At 32.2% G+C, this 15,572-nt stretch overlaps 1 protein-coding gene across 1 annotated transcript; it reads left to right on the top strand.

The window, feature by feature from the left end:
* The first annotated feature begins 12,270 nt into the window (after window positions 1-12,270).
* Window positions 12,271-14,835, top strand: LOC139845530 (cyclin-D1-1-like). Its single transcript, XM_071835781.1, has 5 exons — window positions 12,271-12,438; window positions 12,533-12,625; window positions 12,716-13,019; window positions 13,114-13,223; window positions 14,581-14,835. Exons 1-5 carry the CDS (start codon window positions 12,271-12,273, stop codon window positions 14,833-14,835), a joined length of 930 nt encoding a protein of 309 aa, XP_071691882.1.
* Window positions 14,836-15,572: the final 737 nt, after the last annotated feature.

The raw sequence follows: 15,572 nt of genomic DNA, 5'->3' as shown, positions 1-15,572 counted from the left end.
TTCCAAAAATATATATACTTTGAGTTGTGATCTATCCTGAGACATGTATACACTGGGTCGTGGATTGATTCAAGATAATATATATCAATTTTTTTCTGTACATCTAACGTTGGACAACTAGTTGTAGATTACTAACGAGGACAGCTGACTTAATAAACTTAAAACATCAAAATGTATTAAAAGTGTTGTAAATATACTTTGAATATACTTTGATATATATGTACATATTTGTTATAGGTTCGTGAATCGACCAGTGGCCAAGTCTTACTTCCCGACGAAGTAAAAATCTGTGAAAGTGAGTTATAGTCCCACTTTTAAAATCTAATATTTTTGAGATGAGAATACATGCAGGTTTTATAAATGATTTACAAAATAGACACAAGTACGTGAAACTACATTCTATAGTTGAATTATCAAAATCGAATATGCCCCTTTTTATTAAGTCTGGTAATCTAAGAATTAGGGAACAGACACCCTAATTGACGCGAATCCTAAAGATAGATCTATTGGGCCTAACAAACCCCATCCAAAGTACCGGATGCTTTAGTACTTCGAAATTTATATCATATCCGAAGGGTGTCCCGGAATGATGGGGATATTCTTATATATGCATCTTGTTAATGTCGGTTACCAGGTGTTCACCATATGAATGATTTTTATCTCTATGTATGGGATATATATTGAAATATGAAATCTTGTGGTCTATTGTTACGATTTGATATATATAGGTTAAACCTATAACTCACCAACATTTTTGTTGATGTTTAAAGCATGTTTATTCTCAGGTGAATATTAAGAGCTTCCGCTGTTGCATACTAAAATAAGGACAAGATTTGGAGTCCATGTTTGTATGATATTATGTAAAAACTGCATTCAAGAAACATATGTCGATGTAATATATTTCTATTGTAAACCATTATGTAATGGTCGTGTGTAAACAGTATATTTTAGATTATCATTATTTGATAATCTACGTAATGCTTTTGAAACCTTTATTGATAAAATAAAGGTTATGGTTGTTTTAAAAATGAATGCAGTCTTTGAAAAACGTCTCATATAGAGGTCAAAACCTCGCAACGAAATCAATTAATATGGAACGTTTATAATCAATATGAACGGGACATTTCAATAAGTACCATTAATGAAGAAGAATTTGCTTCGATCCCGAAATTCACCATTCCACAACCTTCCAACCCAATATTCTCAATAGATGAGTCATCTACCGAAGATGAACTACGATCTGTAATAGATAATGACACCTCGGATTTCACCCAATTGGGTAATAGAGGTGAAAACTTTGATCCAGAGAATAAACGGAAGGAAATGTTAGGAATTGTCCACCCTATAGAAATATGTATGTCGGTGTATAACGATCCATTTGCTCAAGAACCAGAAAAGAGACATATCCATTTACTGAAAGCTACACTTACAAAAGAATTAAGTAGTGACGATCAGGTGGTTCTAAACATTAAACCCATTGATATATTACACACCACCCGAAATGTAAATAAGTGGCTCACTATTTTAATTCGTGGAACTTATTCTACCGACTTCACATGTCGTCAGCTAAGTGTGGGGAAGTCTAACCCCACTTAACGTTAAATTAGGGGTTCGGGTTAGTGCATAACTCGTTAATAAAAATGCACGATTAGGGTAAAAGACGCATTTTCAAAAATTAGCAAACAGTTCAGAAAAGCAACCGTTTTTGAAGAAAAACATGTGTGATAAAACAAGAAGGAATGAACGATGAGGTGCGCCATCTATCATTCGACGAGCTATGAAATTACAAACTGGGTATTTTTAATCACTTTTCTACACTTATCACCCTCGTGAATTTATAATTATAGTCTGATTTCATGCAAATGAGGGCATTGCATGATCTCAAGTGTGGGGAAGGGTTATAAATTCTCTCGGGTTTGCACTTGGTTTATTTGCCAAATTTTGTGAAAATTTTAAAAATTTTCAAATAAATGAATTCAAAATCATGTTTATACATATTTATGAACGATAAAACTAGGTGTTAATGCCGAAATTATTGTTACCTCGGAAAGGACATAAATTGAGAAACAACTAAAACGCTTGAATTTATTTATTAAATATAAAAAGACGCATGATAAAAGCCAAGTGTGAGGAGAATGTACCAAGTTATTCAATTAAAAACTATCTATTATATGTTTCTGTAAAGTTATTGCAGGTACTTCTGTTTTGGACTAAATTAACTGTTTTACCCGATTTATTGTAATACTTTTAAAAGAATTGATGGATCTACACGATGAATCAATTCCATCATTACAAGGAAGTAAAGTCTTCCAAAAAAGACACGCGCTTCTTGATTTAGGTCAAGAAGTTGTCGTCCAGACCAGCTGTAGGTTGACGAAAAATTTAGAAAAGTCATCTCTAAAATTGACTGGAAATCCACGGACCTCAGCATCAAACAGGGTCGCCATGCGGTCAGACTTATGCTAACCATGAGAGGATCTGTCTTGTAAAATGGGGAGGGCGCCGTACAAATTAGCTTGATAAGACTAATGAATCAGACCCCCAGAAAGGATAATCTCCTTAAAAGATCAAAAATCAGCTTTTAAGACTGATATTACTCAATCCTTGAGATTGACCTTAAAGATTGAGAATTACAAACTCATGGAATTCAATGATATCTAAACTCGAGCTTGAACGAGAAAATATTTTGATCAAATTGCAAACCGATTTGTTTTCTGAAAACCCATTTTCAATGCTTTCATTACCATTGAACGTAAAATCCTAGGAATTCACCTGGAATTCATTAGGTCATCTGAACCAAATCGGATGTCAACCGTAAGAACGGTGGTTGCATAGCATGGTCTAAGACAGGACCTTGTGCCAGACCGAAAAAATCATAGGGTGATCTTTACTATTGCCCCTACAAAGGATAGTAATAGCATCCGACATGTTTTTAGACCATAATCAAATGCATGTCATTAGACATTGCCTTAACAGTTGCTTGTTCATCGCTTTCCTTTACAACCGGACGGTAGTTTGCCGAAAGGTAATATACGGGACAAGTAAACTAGACGTGTTGCTTTCCTAAATACAAGGTTAGTAAGTGGGTAACACAAAACCGCAAGTGTTGAGCTAAAATTTTCAAATCTGAAACCCACAAAACCCACAAAAATATTTTGAAAACACCGGTGAAGGGTTATTCCGGAAAACTTATCTAGGATAAAAGCTAGATTGAATTTTTAAAAGATCAAATGTTTTCATAAAGATTCAATTTCCTTAAGGATCTAAATTTTTATAGTCATGTGGGACTGTAAACCACACCGTTACTATCATTGTTTATACCGCCGTATCAAAATCACTGATGTATAAAGTGTGAAGAATAAAGAAGTGATTCGTGTGATTTAATTTCAAGTTCTGTATTGCTTGAGGACAAGCAACGCTCAAGTGTGGGGATATTTGATAGTGCACCAAATGAACATATATTTAGTAGCAATATCCTCCCAATATGTAAATTATTTAGTTGTAATTGTCCTATTGTAAGTTGTAATCGTTTATATTAAATAAGTGCGAAGATAAAAGGCGAAAACGACGATTTGAAGATGCAAATGACCAAAAAGCTCAAATGTACAAGATACAATCCAAGTGGTTCAATTTATTGATAAGAAACGTCTAAAAATGACAAGAGTACAAGTTGCGGAACGAAAAGTACAAGATATTAAATTATACGAAAGGACGTTCGAAAATCCGGAACCGGGACCTGAGCCAACTATCAACGCCCAACGCAACGGACTAAAAATTATGAGTCAACTATGCACAAGAATATAATATAATATTTAAATAATTATATAAATTATTTATATATTATATATATTTAAATATAATGTCGACAAGCAAATGGCCAAAAAAATGTGAGCTGGATTCCTGACCTCCGCACTCGCGGAGCTTTAAAGCATAGAACCTCCGCACTCGCGGAGAAGCCAAAATCAGAAATGTCCTATAAATGCAACGAGCTTCTGCCGAATTCAAAATATATAATAATAATAATAATACTCCTCTGTAATAATATATATATATATATATATATATATATATATATATATATATATATATATATATATATATATATATATATATATATATAGTGTAGTTTTATATTAGATTAGTTTTGGGTTATGCAAAGGTTATTTTACGAGTTTTAAAGTCGGAGCTCTGTCCGTGTAACACTACGCGATAAATAATCAATGTAAGCTATGTTCTCCTTTTTAAATTAATATTTCGTACTTAAGTTATTATTATGCTTATTTAAGACGAAGTAATCATGATGTTGGGCTAAAATACTAAAATTGGGTAATTGGGCTTTGTACCATAATTGGGGTTTAGACAAAAGAACGACACTTGTGGAAATTAGACTATGGGCTATTAATGGGCTTTATATTTGTTTAACTAAATGATAGTCTGTTAATTTAATATGAAGATTTACAATTGGACGTACCTATAAATAACCACATACACTCGATCGGACACGATGGGCGGGATATTTATATGTACGAATAATCGTTCATTTAACCGGACACGGGAATAAATTAATAGTCACTAAAATTATTAAAACAGGGGTGAAATTATATACAAGGACACTTGGTGTAATTGTTAACAAAGTATTAAAACCTTGGGTTATACGCAGTAGATATCCTGGTGTAATTATTAAACAAAGTATTAAGACCTTGTTACAGTTTAAGTCCCCAATTAGTTGGAATATTTGACTTCGGGTATAAGGATAATTTGACGAGGACACTCGCATTTTATATTTATGACTGATGGACTGTTATGGACAAAAACCAGACGGACATATTAAATAATACAGGACAAAGGACAATTAACCAATGGGTATAAACTAAAATCAACACGTCGAACATCATGATTACGAAAGTTTAAATAAGCATAATTCTTTTATTTTCATATTTAATTGCACTTTTAATTATCGCACTTTTATTTATTGTCATTGTATTTAATTGCGCTTTTAATTATCGTACTTTTTAATTTTCTCGCACTTTTATTTATCGCAATTTCATTATCGTTATTTACTTTACGTTTTAAATTAAGTTGTATTTATTTTTAATATTTTACATTAGGTTTTAACTGCGACTAAAGTTTTAAAATCGACAAACCAGTCATTAAACGGTAAACCCCCTTTTTATATATTATTATATATTATTATATATTATTATATATATATTGTACAAATATAGTTATTTAAAATATAGTGTGAAATAAGCCATCTCCCTGTAGAACGAACCGGACTTACTAAAAACTATACTACTCTACGATTAGGTACATTGCCTATAGTGTTGTAGCAATGTTTAGGTATATCCCATCTGTAAATAAATAATTAAAACTTGTGTAATTTGTAACGTATTTCGTAGTAAAAAATAATAGTATTTTCGTACCCCCACGCTACGACATCACTTATTGTGGCAGTTCACAGACAAAATCAAGAAGTATCACGAGGATCACACGACGAGGACGTCGTGAGCTTATATGGGGGAGAATGTCACAATCCAACAATTTTATGGCCCAACCCACTAAGTTTGTGGCCCAATATGTCAAAATCAAATAAGGCCCAAGAACCTCATGGAAGTTCACTAGAACTTTCCCATGAGTTCTTCCATGGAATGGTATAGAATGTCCATGGAAATATCTAGACACATGAAGCTTCTAGTTCTTAGATCTTAGCCATCCATTGTATTTAATTCTAGCCATCCACTTTGTGATATGAGTAGTATAAATAGGGGTGGCCTCATTTGGCACACCACACCTCAAATCTCAAACATTCTCTCTTGTAAAGCATTCTCAAGCAATATAAGTATTTTCTTCAATTCCACTTGTTCTATAATATTTTCTCTTTTGGTTACTTGAATCGTTATAAGGTCCGAGTAAGGCTGACTTAGTAGAGACTAAGTGCCGCACGTGAGCTTATCGAGATAAGTCCGTGACATAAAGCTTTGCTAAACAAATGGATTGAAGTTATCTTCACCTTTTCTTCTTCTTCTACACCATCCACAAAGAAAAATTGATTGCAACGATAGATCCAACCTTTAACATCTTCACCTTCAAACTTGGGAAATTCAAGTTTAGTGATCTTGGTAAGTTGCAATGACCCTCTTCTACTTCCACCTTCACCACCTTTAATTTTCTGCATTTAACTAGTCAAGTAGTTTTGCTAAACTAACACACTGCTTATTTGGGCAGTTAATTCAACGATTCCCTTTGTCACATTAGCTAAAGATGCTTGCACAACTTCAGCTACATATTCTTTAGTGACTTATTCGCCTGAACTTCTGGTGTTCATCACCATTTTTGTTGAAATTGAACAGTTAGAGATGATAACAGAATCGACGCTCTGATACCAATTGATATGTTGTTCCGAATTAACAATTGAATTGGAGAACAACTAGCCAACAATCAAGAATCCAAATAGAAGAACAGATTCTGAAATGTGAAAGCTAGGGTTTATTTGACTAAAGTCAAGATTAGAGAAATTGAGGAAGAATGTTTACAATCGTAAATTGAAAGCTAAATTCACCACAGACTAGCTATACACTATTTATACAGTGATCAATTGCAACAATATTGAACTAATTCCTGACTAATTCTTGTTAATCGTTTGAACAGGTGCGTTGGCGCCCAGAAGTAGTTGAAGTTGACTACGATTGACTTCATTGGTTCACCAAGATGCCATGTGCCGGTCACGTGATCACTTTTGAATTCATATCACTTGCTTCTCACGTGCTTCTGTAAATGATTCATATCAATTAATTAGAATCAAGAATATTAATTATTGTTTTTTTCTTTTAGTTTATGTGCGCCAGTCAAAGAAAGTGTCGGTTTTATATTTTTTCGTTGCCTAAGGTAATTAGCAAACTAATTTGTTATATTTTTCTTTATCTTATTTTCGATTTGTTCTTGTTTATATTACCCTCACAATACATTATGTGATTGATTGGTTTGTTACCAAAAACCATTTACTTATCTTATCTTCATAACTACGTAACAATTCCCAATTTTTAAGCTTTATTTGCATTTGAATAAATCTTCATCTAATTTACTTTCATGAACACTTAATTTTTGGTGCAGATCTATATATCCAGAAGAAATAATCGTTGAAAGTTTATATCGTTTTTTTTTTTGAACGGCAAGATTGCATCAGTCCGGACCAAAGCCTAGTTTATATCGTTTTCATGAACACCCATTATGTACTTTACATGTATTTACTATCAAGTATGGAATAATACGTTTTCTTTATTCGTGCAGTTTATTTTACAATTTATATATCTTGCGTTTTTTTCTGGGGCTTTTATATTAGTCATTGGAGTTTTATTTTATATAGGATTAGGAATGGCAATTGTCACCCTGATTCAATGGATATCCATCTGATTCACCCGATACATAATAGTTATAGATGATATAAATAGATATGGATACGGATATTGATAAACCTAAATGAATACGGATATGCATATGGATGAAAAACTTTCATCCATGAATATATCTATATACACCCGAAATACATTTATAAATACATAAATATAGATATATGAAAACACATTTACTATTATAGATGCATTTACAATTATACATATATATTTCTTGTAATTATATAACGAATTATCCGTGAAATATTACAATAAAACATATGTATATAATCAAATAGTGGTAGGATCAAGAGGGAAGTAACCATTCGGGGGGAAGCGGGGGCAAGCAAAAACTTTTTTTTTCTTCGTTTTTTGAAAAAACTTTGTTCACGAACATTATAGATGAGATGAAAATATGAACATTTAGTAGAGACACTTTGTGATAAATGTTTTTATTTTGGCGGGAAAACGCCGAAGAAGTAATATATAACAATTATCGTGTTTTTCGAGCGTATTTTGAGGTTTTAGCTATTGGGGTTTAGATATTAGGGTTTAGATATTAGGGTTTATAGGGTTTAGATATTAGGGTTTAGAAATTTAGGGTTTAGATTTAGGGTTTAGATTGAGTTTTTAACACGAACGGTTTAGAGTTTAGGGTTTAGGGTTTAGGGTTTGGGGTTTGGTGTTTTGGGTTTATTCCATAAACCCAAAACACCAAACCCTAAACCCTAAACCCTAAACTCTAAATCGGGCTAAATTTTACTTCACAAAACATGAAAAAAAACGTTCATATTCTTCACGAACAATATTATCTTGAATGTTATTTTTGTCGATCGTTTTCCCGCCTAAATAATAACATTCATCACGAAGTGTCTCTTCTAAATGTTCATATTTTCGTGTGATCTTGATGCCGGGAAAAAAAATTCAAAAAAAACGAAAAAAAAAAAAATTTTGCTTCTCCCCGCTTCCCCCCGATTGGTTACTTCCCCATTGATCCTGCCCCTAATCAAATATACATAAAAATTACACAAGTAAGTTTAACAAATTGAGTTATATCTTTGAAAAATATTACACGTCCTTATGAATAGATTTTAATTATGCCACATTATATAAATTTTTGTTATATTACATTTTATTTTAATCACATATTAGATTAGAAATTATTATAACATTTTTTTAATATCCAATGGATATCCATTAACCCGCTTAATCCATTGAATATGAATATTGATGGATGAACTGAAATTAAACGGATATGGATATGAATATGAATATATATATAGATGAACAAAAACTAAATAAATATGGATATGAATACGGCCTCACCCGATCCATTGCCATTCCTATATAGGATACAACGTTAACCATGATATAAACGGGTACAAATTGCCACTGTGCGAATGGAAATTTATGATTAGATGAATACAGTATGTTCGTTTCGTGATGCTGTTATTTTCGAATGCAATGTATCATCTTAAAAATCATGCATTTGATTTGGACATACCAAGAACCGCATCTATGGTAGCGAACAAACAAACATTCTATTGTAGTAGCTTGCTCTTACCATAACTGAATTCAAATTCTTCGAGTATAAAACTTTTATTTCATAATTCCGTGAATCAGCAGATATTTAACTAGTTTAGTTTTAAATCAAAAACTCACTCTGCAATATTTGTGAGTTCAATTGATCCATGGAAGGCATTACATATGGAGTATTTTATTTTATCCTACTTTTAGAAAAGAAAACAATTTAATGTTATATGATAAATATGCATGCTTGCTTAAACAAGTGAGACTTCCTGTCTCATTTCAATGCTAGTTCTGGTACTTTTTGTACATTTTTATTATTGTATCAATTGTATCAATCATTTTGTTTATTTTAATTTTGGTGTCAATGCAAGTTATGGTCCCAAAAAAAAAAAATAATGCTCATATTTTCAATAACACTATATTACAAATTTAATCAATTAATACATTAACATGTTATACGCATAAATAATCCATAAAAAGAGTGACAAATATATCAATACTCAACAAAAAATACTATACAAAAATATTGTACATACGTAAATCCCGTTATTTTAACTATTCATTGATTTATAACACGCGACTTCCCGAAGTAATTAATAATAGTTATAAACGAGGCATTGCCTGAGTGGTATACTAGGAACGGTCTGTTTGTCCTCAACGAGGATGTGCAGATTCGATTCTAAGGGCCGGGATCTAATTGATACTGCTAGCAATTAGCTTCTCGGAGGGGGTTTTCCCAACAACTGTACTGTCATGGTTGTTGCGATTTAGGTTTCCTTTTAACGCGTGTGTGAGTGTCATATAATCGCGAAGGTGGTTAAGTCCTATCTGGATGATGGCGATACTGCCGTTCAAAAAATAATTACTACATAATTAATAATTAATTATTTAATTAGTACTAAAAAGGTAGCTTTCATTTGAATTAACAAATCAATTGTCGAAATCTCACGATAAATGTTAGAATTCAAATCAATAATTAACCTAATAGAGAGACAATATGACATTATCATCCAAATCAATGGTTGAACTCTAAGTTATAAACTCCTTTAAAAGTTGAAATATAATCTTTTGAAAAAAAATGATATAATTACGACTTTCTTGTTATTTATGGAAAGAAAAGAAAAGAAGATTCGTTAGTAACTTAGTAACACGTTTTTCAAAAAAAAAAAAAAAAATATAAAAAAAAAATAAAATAAAAACTTAGTAACACAAGTACGTCGATTAGTTACAATTTGACGAAACTAATCATTAAACTACGCTATATTAAAGAGTCACTAGACAAGCACCTAACAATTGAATACATCTGACAATTGAAACTTCAACTCTCGCATCTTCGTACAATTCAAATTCTTAGAAACTGAATCTCCTACTTGTTTAATAGCAAAAACGTGCTTAGAGACTAATTTCGTCGAATTCATGTATGATCCGTTTCTATGCGTAGGGGACTTGGTGATAATATGGATATAGAACTATCATATGTATGATCAGTTAAGGTGTTATCAGTAACATTGTGTTATTCATACGAATTACAATGGCTACAAGGCTTGACGAGTTAATTACAAGGTAGAGAGAATTGGCTTAGGTGTGTGAGAATTATGGTGTGTTACTACTTTATGTGTATTATATGAAAGGCTTGGTTGGAATAAGAGATGGATTGTGTATTTATCTCACATATACACACTCCATACAATGGTTAATTCTTCTATATGCTTAGCCAAATTATTATATTATATTATATATTATATTATATTATATTATATTATATTATATTATATTATACCTTACATACTAAAACACACCCGGATTCTCGTCGTTTTAGTTGTTTTGTATTGCAGTTTTGATTTTGCGTTCACACTGTAATCGGTCCTTCACATATTATACCTTACATACTAAAACACAACCGGATTCTCGTCGTTTTAGTTGTTTTGTATTGCAGTTTTGATTTTGCGTTCACACTGTAATCGGCCCCTCAACTTTGACTCAATTTACACAACAGCCCCTCAAGTTTTCATTTTTTCAGAGGTAAAAAGTGTAAATATATAATTTTATTAAAATAAAGGAAATTAATTCCACCCGATTTTTTAACGGGCCCTATCTTCTCGCTCGGTGCGAGTTAAATTTTTCCGAGACCACCGTTCATCTCGATTATCTTACGAACCCAACGGGACTAACTATACTCGAAACGAACAACGTTAAAAAAACACTAAATATTTCGGATTATATTTCATATACATACATACACGTACAACAAACAACATACACTTACACCAAACAACCCAACCTATTTGATATATTAGGTACCAAACAATGTATATCTAAATTCGACCGCGCGTTAAATACAACTGCAATAACGCGCGGTCGAATTTTTTTCTAGTTTATAATATAAATCGAGTCCTAATATTCTTCCCTTTTATATGAGTTGTGATTGATTGTCCTTTTAAATTTTGTACACCGAGAACTTGATGCGTACTGAATGATTTTGCATAAAAAGATCATTTGCAGAAGAACTCTGAATTAATTTTGTAGCTTTGAAGCTTTCCTCCTTGACTTAACAATGTGTAAACTCAGATTCATGTTTAGATTATGATTATGTAATTGTTGTTTAACTATTGATTATGAACGATAGAGAAAAGTGTTTATTACCAAAATACGTTTACAATATAAACGTGTCACAAGGTATAAAAAAACCAAAAGGAGGGATGTATTTATATTTATTAATACTTTACAATTTAACACTTAAATACAAACTTTCACAACTCAAGATTAATTCCTAACAACGTGTTGACAGTCTCGTAAAAATGCAAAGCAACTCTAACCCGCCAAAAGCTTTAAACTCCGGTTATCACACTAGACATTATACTACTACGTACTTAGTAGTATGATTACAATAACGTCAACTATCTAATTAAAATTAATAAATAGAAATAGAAATAGTTGCTGTAAATAAATCCCAATAATGCAAACCATCCAAAAATAACAGTTGTGTAGTTGACCAGTCAATACACGAATTCCCAAATAAGAAAACACACTTATTCCTCTACTTCGCACCACACCCTTCCAATCATACTTCAAATCCCCGCTCGCCGTTGATCAATTTTCACTCCATCTTAAATATACATACGTCCGCAAACATACATCATCAGATTATCAAATCAAATCAAATATTTATAATATAAAAAAATGTCGCTTGCTAAACCATAAAACATGTGTTCCTTCTCCACCAACATCAACACCACCCTACCACCACAACTAACCACCATCAACTCTGTCTATATTCCCGCCGCCACCACCACCACACTCTGCATCTATATATCCACTTTAATCTTTGTTATATCCATTTTTTTCTTCCAACATGTCCGACCACTCAACACGTAGTCTCTTTTTCTCCGCCGCCGTCGATCACCTCTCGCCGTCGATCGTCGACTCACTTATCTCCGATGAATCTCTACTTCCGGATTACGTCAACCGCTGCCAACGACACCTCACCCACCGTCAAGATTCCATCAACTGGATTCTTAATGTATCTTATAAATAAATAATATAATAAATTATAATTAAATAAATTAAATTTATTATATACATGCAATAAATTAAATTTTTGTAATTAAATGTAGGCTCATGCTTTCTATGTGTTTCGTCCAATAACTGCAATACTTTCGGTCAACTATTTGGACCGGTTTCTTTCATCAACAACAGATTTTTTTGAGGTATATATCTATATAAACAATTTATATTGTATTAATTTATTTTATATATTATGAATTTGATTTGATTACAATGTATGTGTGTGAGAGCAGTGGAATAAGGGATGGGAGTATCAGTTATTATCAGTGGCGTGTTTATCATTAGCTGCTAAAATGGAGGAAGTTGAAGTACCGTTACTTTTTGATCTTCAAGTTTCGGAGCCCCGATACGTATTCGAGTCTAAGACAATTCAAAAAATGGAGCTTTTGGTTATGTCCACACTCAATTTTAGACTTCGATCCGTCACTCCTTTTGATTTTTTACATTATTTTATTTCCGTGCTACCGACGTCGTTTTGTACAGACAAACGTCATTTCAATTGTAAATGCTCGGATCTTATCATCAAAACCCTTCTCGGTAAACCCGAATACCCGACCCTGTTTCGTTCACTTACAATTGGCGGCTACTTTATCTAAGTTTCTGCATTTGTTATTTGTGTGAATGTGTGCAGTAATTGACTTTTTACGATTCCGGCCTTCGGTAATTGCAGCTGCCGCGGTGAAATCTGTCGCCGGCGAAGGTGTTGAGATACCGGAGAGTTACTACGAGAAAGTAAACAAAGTACTTTTCTCTCTATATTTAGATTATTACTATTATTATAAATTTTTTAATTATTATTATTATTATTATTATTTTATTATTATTACTATTATATACTCGTATTACAGAGTATATTTTTCATATATGTATAATTATTTTTGTTGCAATACTCATACTTGCCTATAATATCTATTGTGTTTTTTTATAAATAAGTGAAATTAATTTAATTCTAGACATGAAAAATGTGTAATTTGACGATCTATATTTTATTTTTGACAAAACATTGAGATGATATTGTTACATCTAAAGGTCATTTCAACAATCAATCTAAACTAAGAATTAAGAATATATGTAAAGTAGTACAATCAGTATTGCATAAACAAATCGCCTTTGTCTTAACGCTAGCCACGTCATGGGTTCAAAGTTCAAAGTTATGATTACGATATTATTCGTATAAAGTTACCGCTTGTGTTATGCTAAGGCTACTCCCTATCGTAACTAAACTATTCATCCTCTTAATCTTTCATATCAGCGCCACATCAACACCAATATTCTATAACTAACCCATAACTAAACACTCCCTATAATGGCTAAAAAAATACTCCTCTTAATATACAATGTACAAGCAATAAAGTATCAAGTCCAAACAATAAAAAGCCATTGGGACCCACAATTACTATAACCAACCTTCATACTTCTGTTAAATCCATGGTGGAAGCGGGTAACTAAAGCGGGTAACTAGCTCGTGCCTATGGTTCATTACGGGTAATGACGGGTAATGAGCGGGTAACGGACGGGTAACTAACCATAGGGGATCTAAGTGGTATTCAAGATATTCGGGTTTCAGAGGTTGTCACACGTCTTGCGATCAAACCTTATAGAATTCCTTCACGTTACTTTATGGGTGCGGGTCTCGTAATTTTCTACTGACACGTAACACGAATATAATCGAATCTGTTATATCAAGTCTGATGAGCGCGGTCAGTGACTCTTAAACGTCGTTCAAAATACAATCAATACTGCATAAACGAATTTAATTTCTAATATTTTTTTTGTCTTCAAAAAATAACGTTGTTCTAGTTAAGTCAAACATCGAATGAGTTGCAATATCCATAATTTATACGGCATATTAATGATTAAATGTCAGTAAAATTTAATATGCATGTCACCCATAATATATAGTCGTGATATATTATACTCCTAATTATTATTAATTATTAATATATTTATATATTTATATACAATTATATATTATATATAATAATGAATAATAATAATAATAATAATAATAATAATAATAATAATAATAATAATAATAATAATAATAATAATAATAATAATAATATAATTTATTTATTGTGTAAAATGAAATGTACAGGAAATGGTGAGAAGCTGTCATCAACTAATGCAAGAGTATTTGGTGGACACGTGTCCGTCGGCTGAAAATCACAATACAAGGAAAAGGTATTGGAGGTCCGATGATGAGCCACCAGCTAGTCCTGACGGTGTTCTGGAGGCGGCCACTTGTGTTAGCTGTGACACTCCTCATGATCGAATTTTAGTTCCGGCGACGTTATTAGAAGATAGAGGAGCTAAGCGAGTGATGGTTAATGTACAGGAAGACAAGCCATAGATGAAAGAAACTTTATATATATTACCTATAATTATAAATTATTATAAATTATAATTATATCTTGATCTTGAATGAAGTAAAAAAAAAGTGCCAACTTCTTTTTTATTTTTCTTTGATTTGTGTCGACTAATAAGTTTGCAGGGTCGTTGATTATGTGGATCAAGGGTCAGGATATAATGTTTGACTTTTAACAAAGTTTTATAAAGTTTTTTATACTGCTTGATATGGAGCATATTACAAAAAGAAAACAAATTTGCTAGCTGGCAGTGGAAGTCTGAAAATAGCTGGATAACAACAATTGGTTAAAAAAATTCATCTCCATTATTACATACTGGCCTTTTCCACATTTTTCATTTTATCTTTCTTTTTAAACCTTGTGATAAAAAATGATAAAACCTTCATGTGATGACTGTAGCACCTCACCTCTATTTGTTCTGCAAATCTCATCATGTGGGGTTCCGCCACGTCTTCTGTCATACGTCCCGTACTTTTCTAAACTTGTCCTTTCTTTCATTTTTCGTTTTCTCTTTCACAAAATTACAAGGGAGGTCCTTGTGTATGTTCAAAATTATATTTTTTTTCCGAACGGCTGCAATTTTTTTTTCTTCTTAAAAGCGAGATAATTCATTCAAACAAAAGATATACAAGGGAGTTTACGCCCAAGCGGACGCATACAACATTAAGCGAATAAGTTAAAACGATAAAATTGAGTTGCAAAGGTTGCACCCCACTCGATG

This window comes from Rutidosis leptorrhynchoides, chromosome 4 (assembly GCF_046630445.1).
Source record: "Rutidosis leptorrhynchoides isolate AG116_Rl617_1_P2 chromosome 4, CSIRO_AGI_Rlap_v1, whole genome shotgun sequence".
In the NCBI taxonomy this organism is placed as follows: Eukaryota; Viridiplantae; Streptophyta; class Magnoliopsida; order Asterales; family Asteraceae; genus Rutidosis; species Rutidosis leptorrhynchoides.
This window is presented reverse-complemented; position numbering and strand designations above follow the sequence as displayed.

Excerpts from the sequence above, each read along its gene's own strand:
- LOC139845530 (XM_071835781.1), top strand. The coding sequence starts at position 12,271 with ATGTCCGACCACTCAACACGTAGTCTCTTTTTCTCCGCCGCCGTCGAT. Across the intron at positions 12,439-12,532 it reads CCATCAACTGGATTCTTAAT|GCTCATGCTTTCTATGTGTT; the intron begins GTATCTTATAAA and ends AATTAAATGTAG. Across the intron at positions 12,626-12,715 it reads CAACAACAGATTTTTTTGAG|TGGAATAAGGGATGGGAGTA; the intron begins GTATATATCTAT and ends GTGTGAGAGCAG.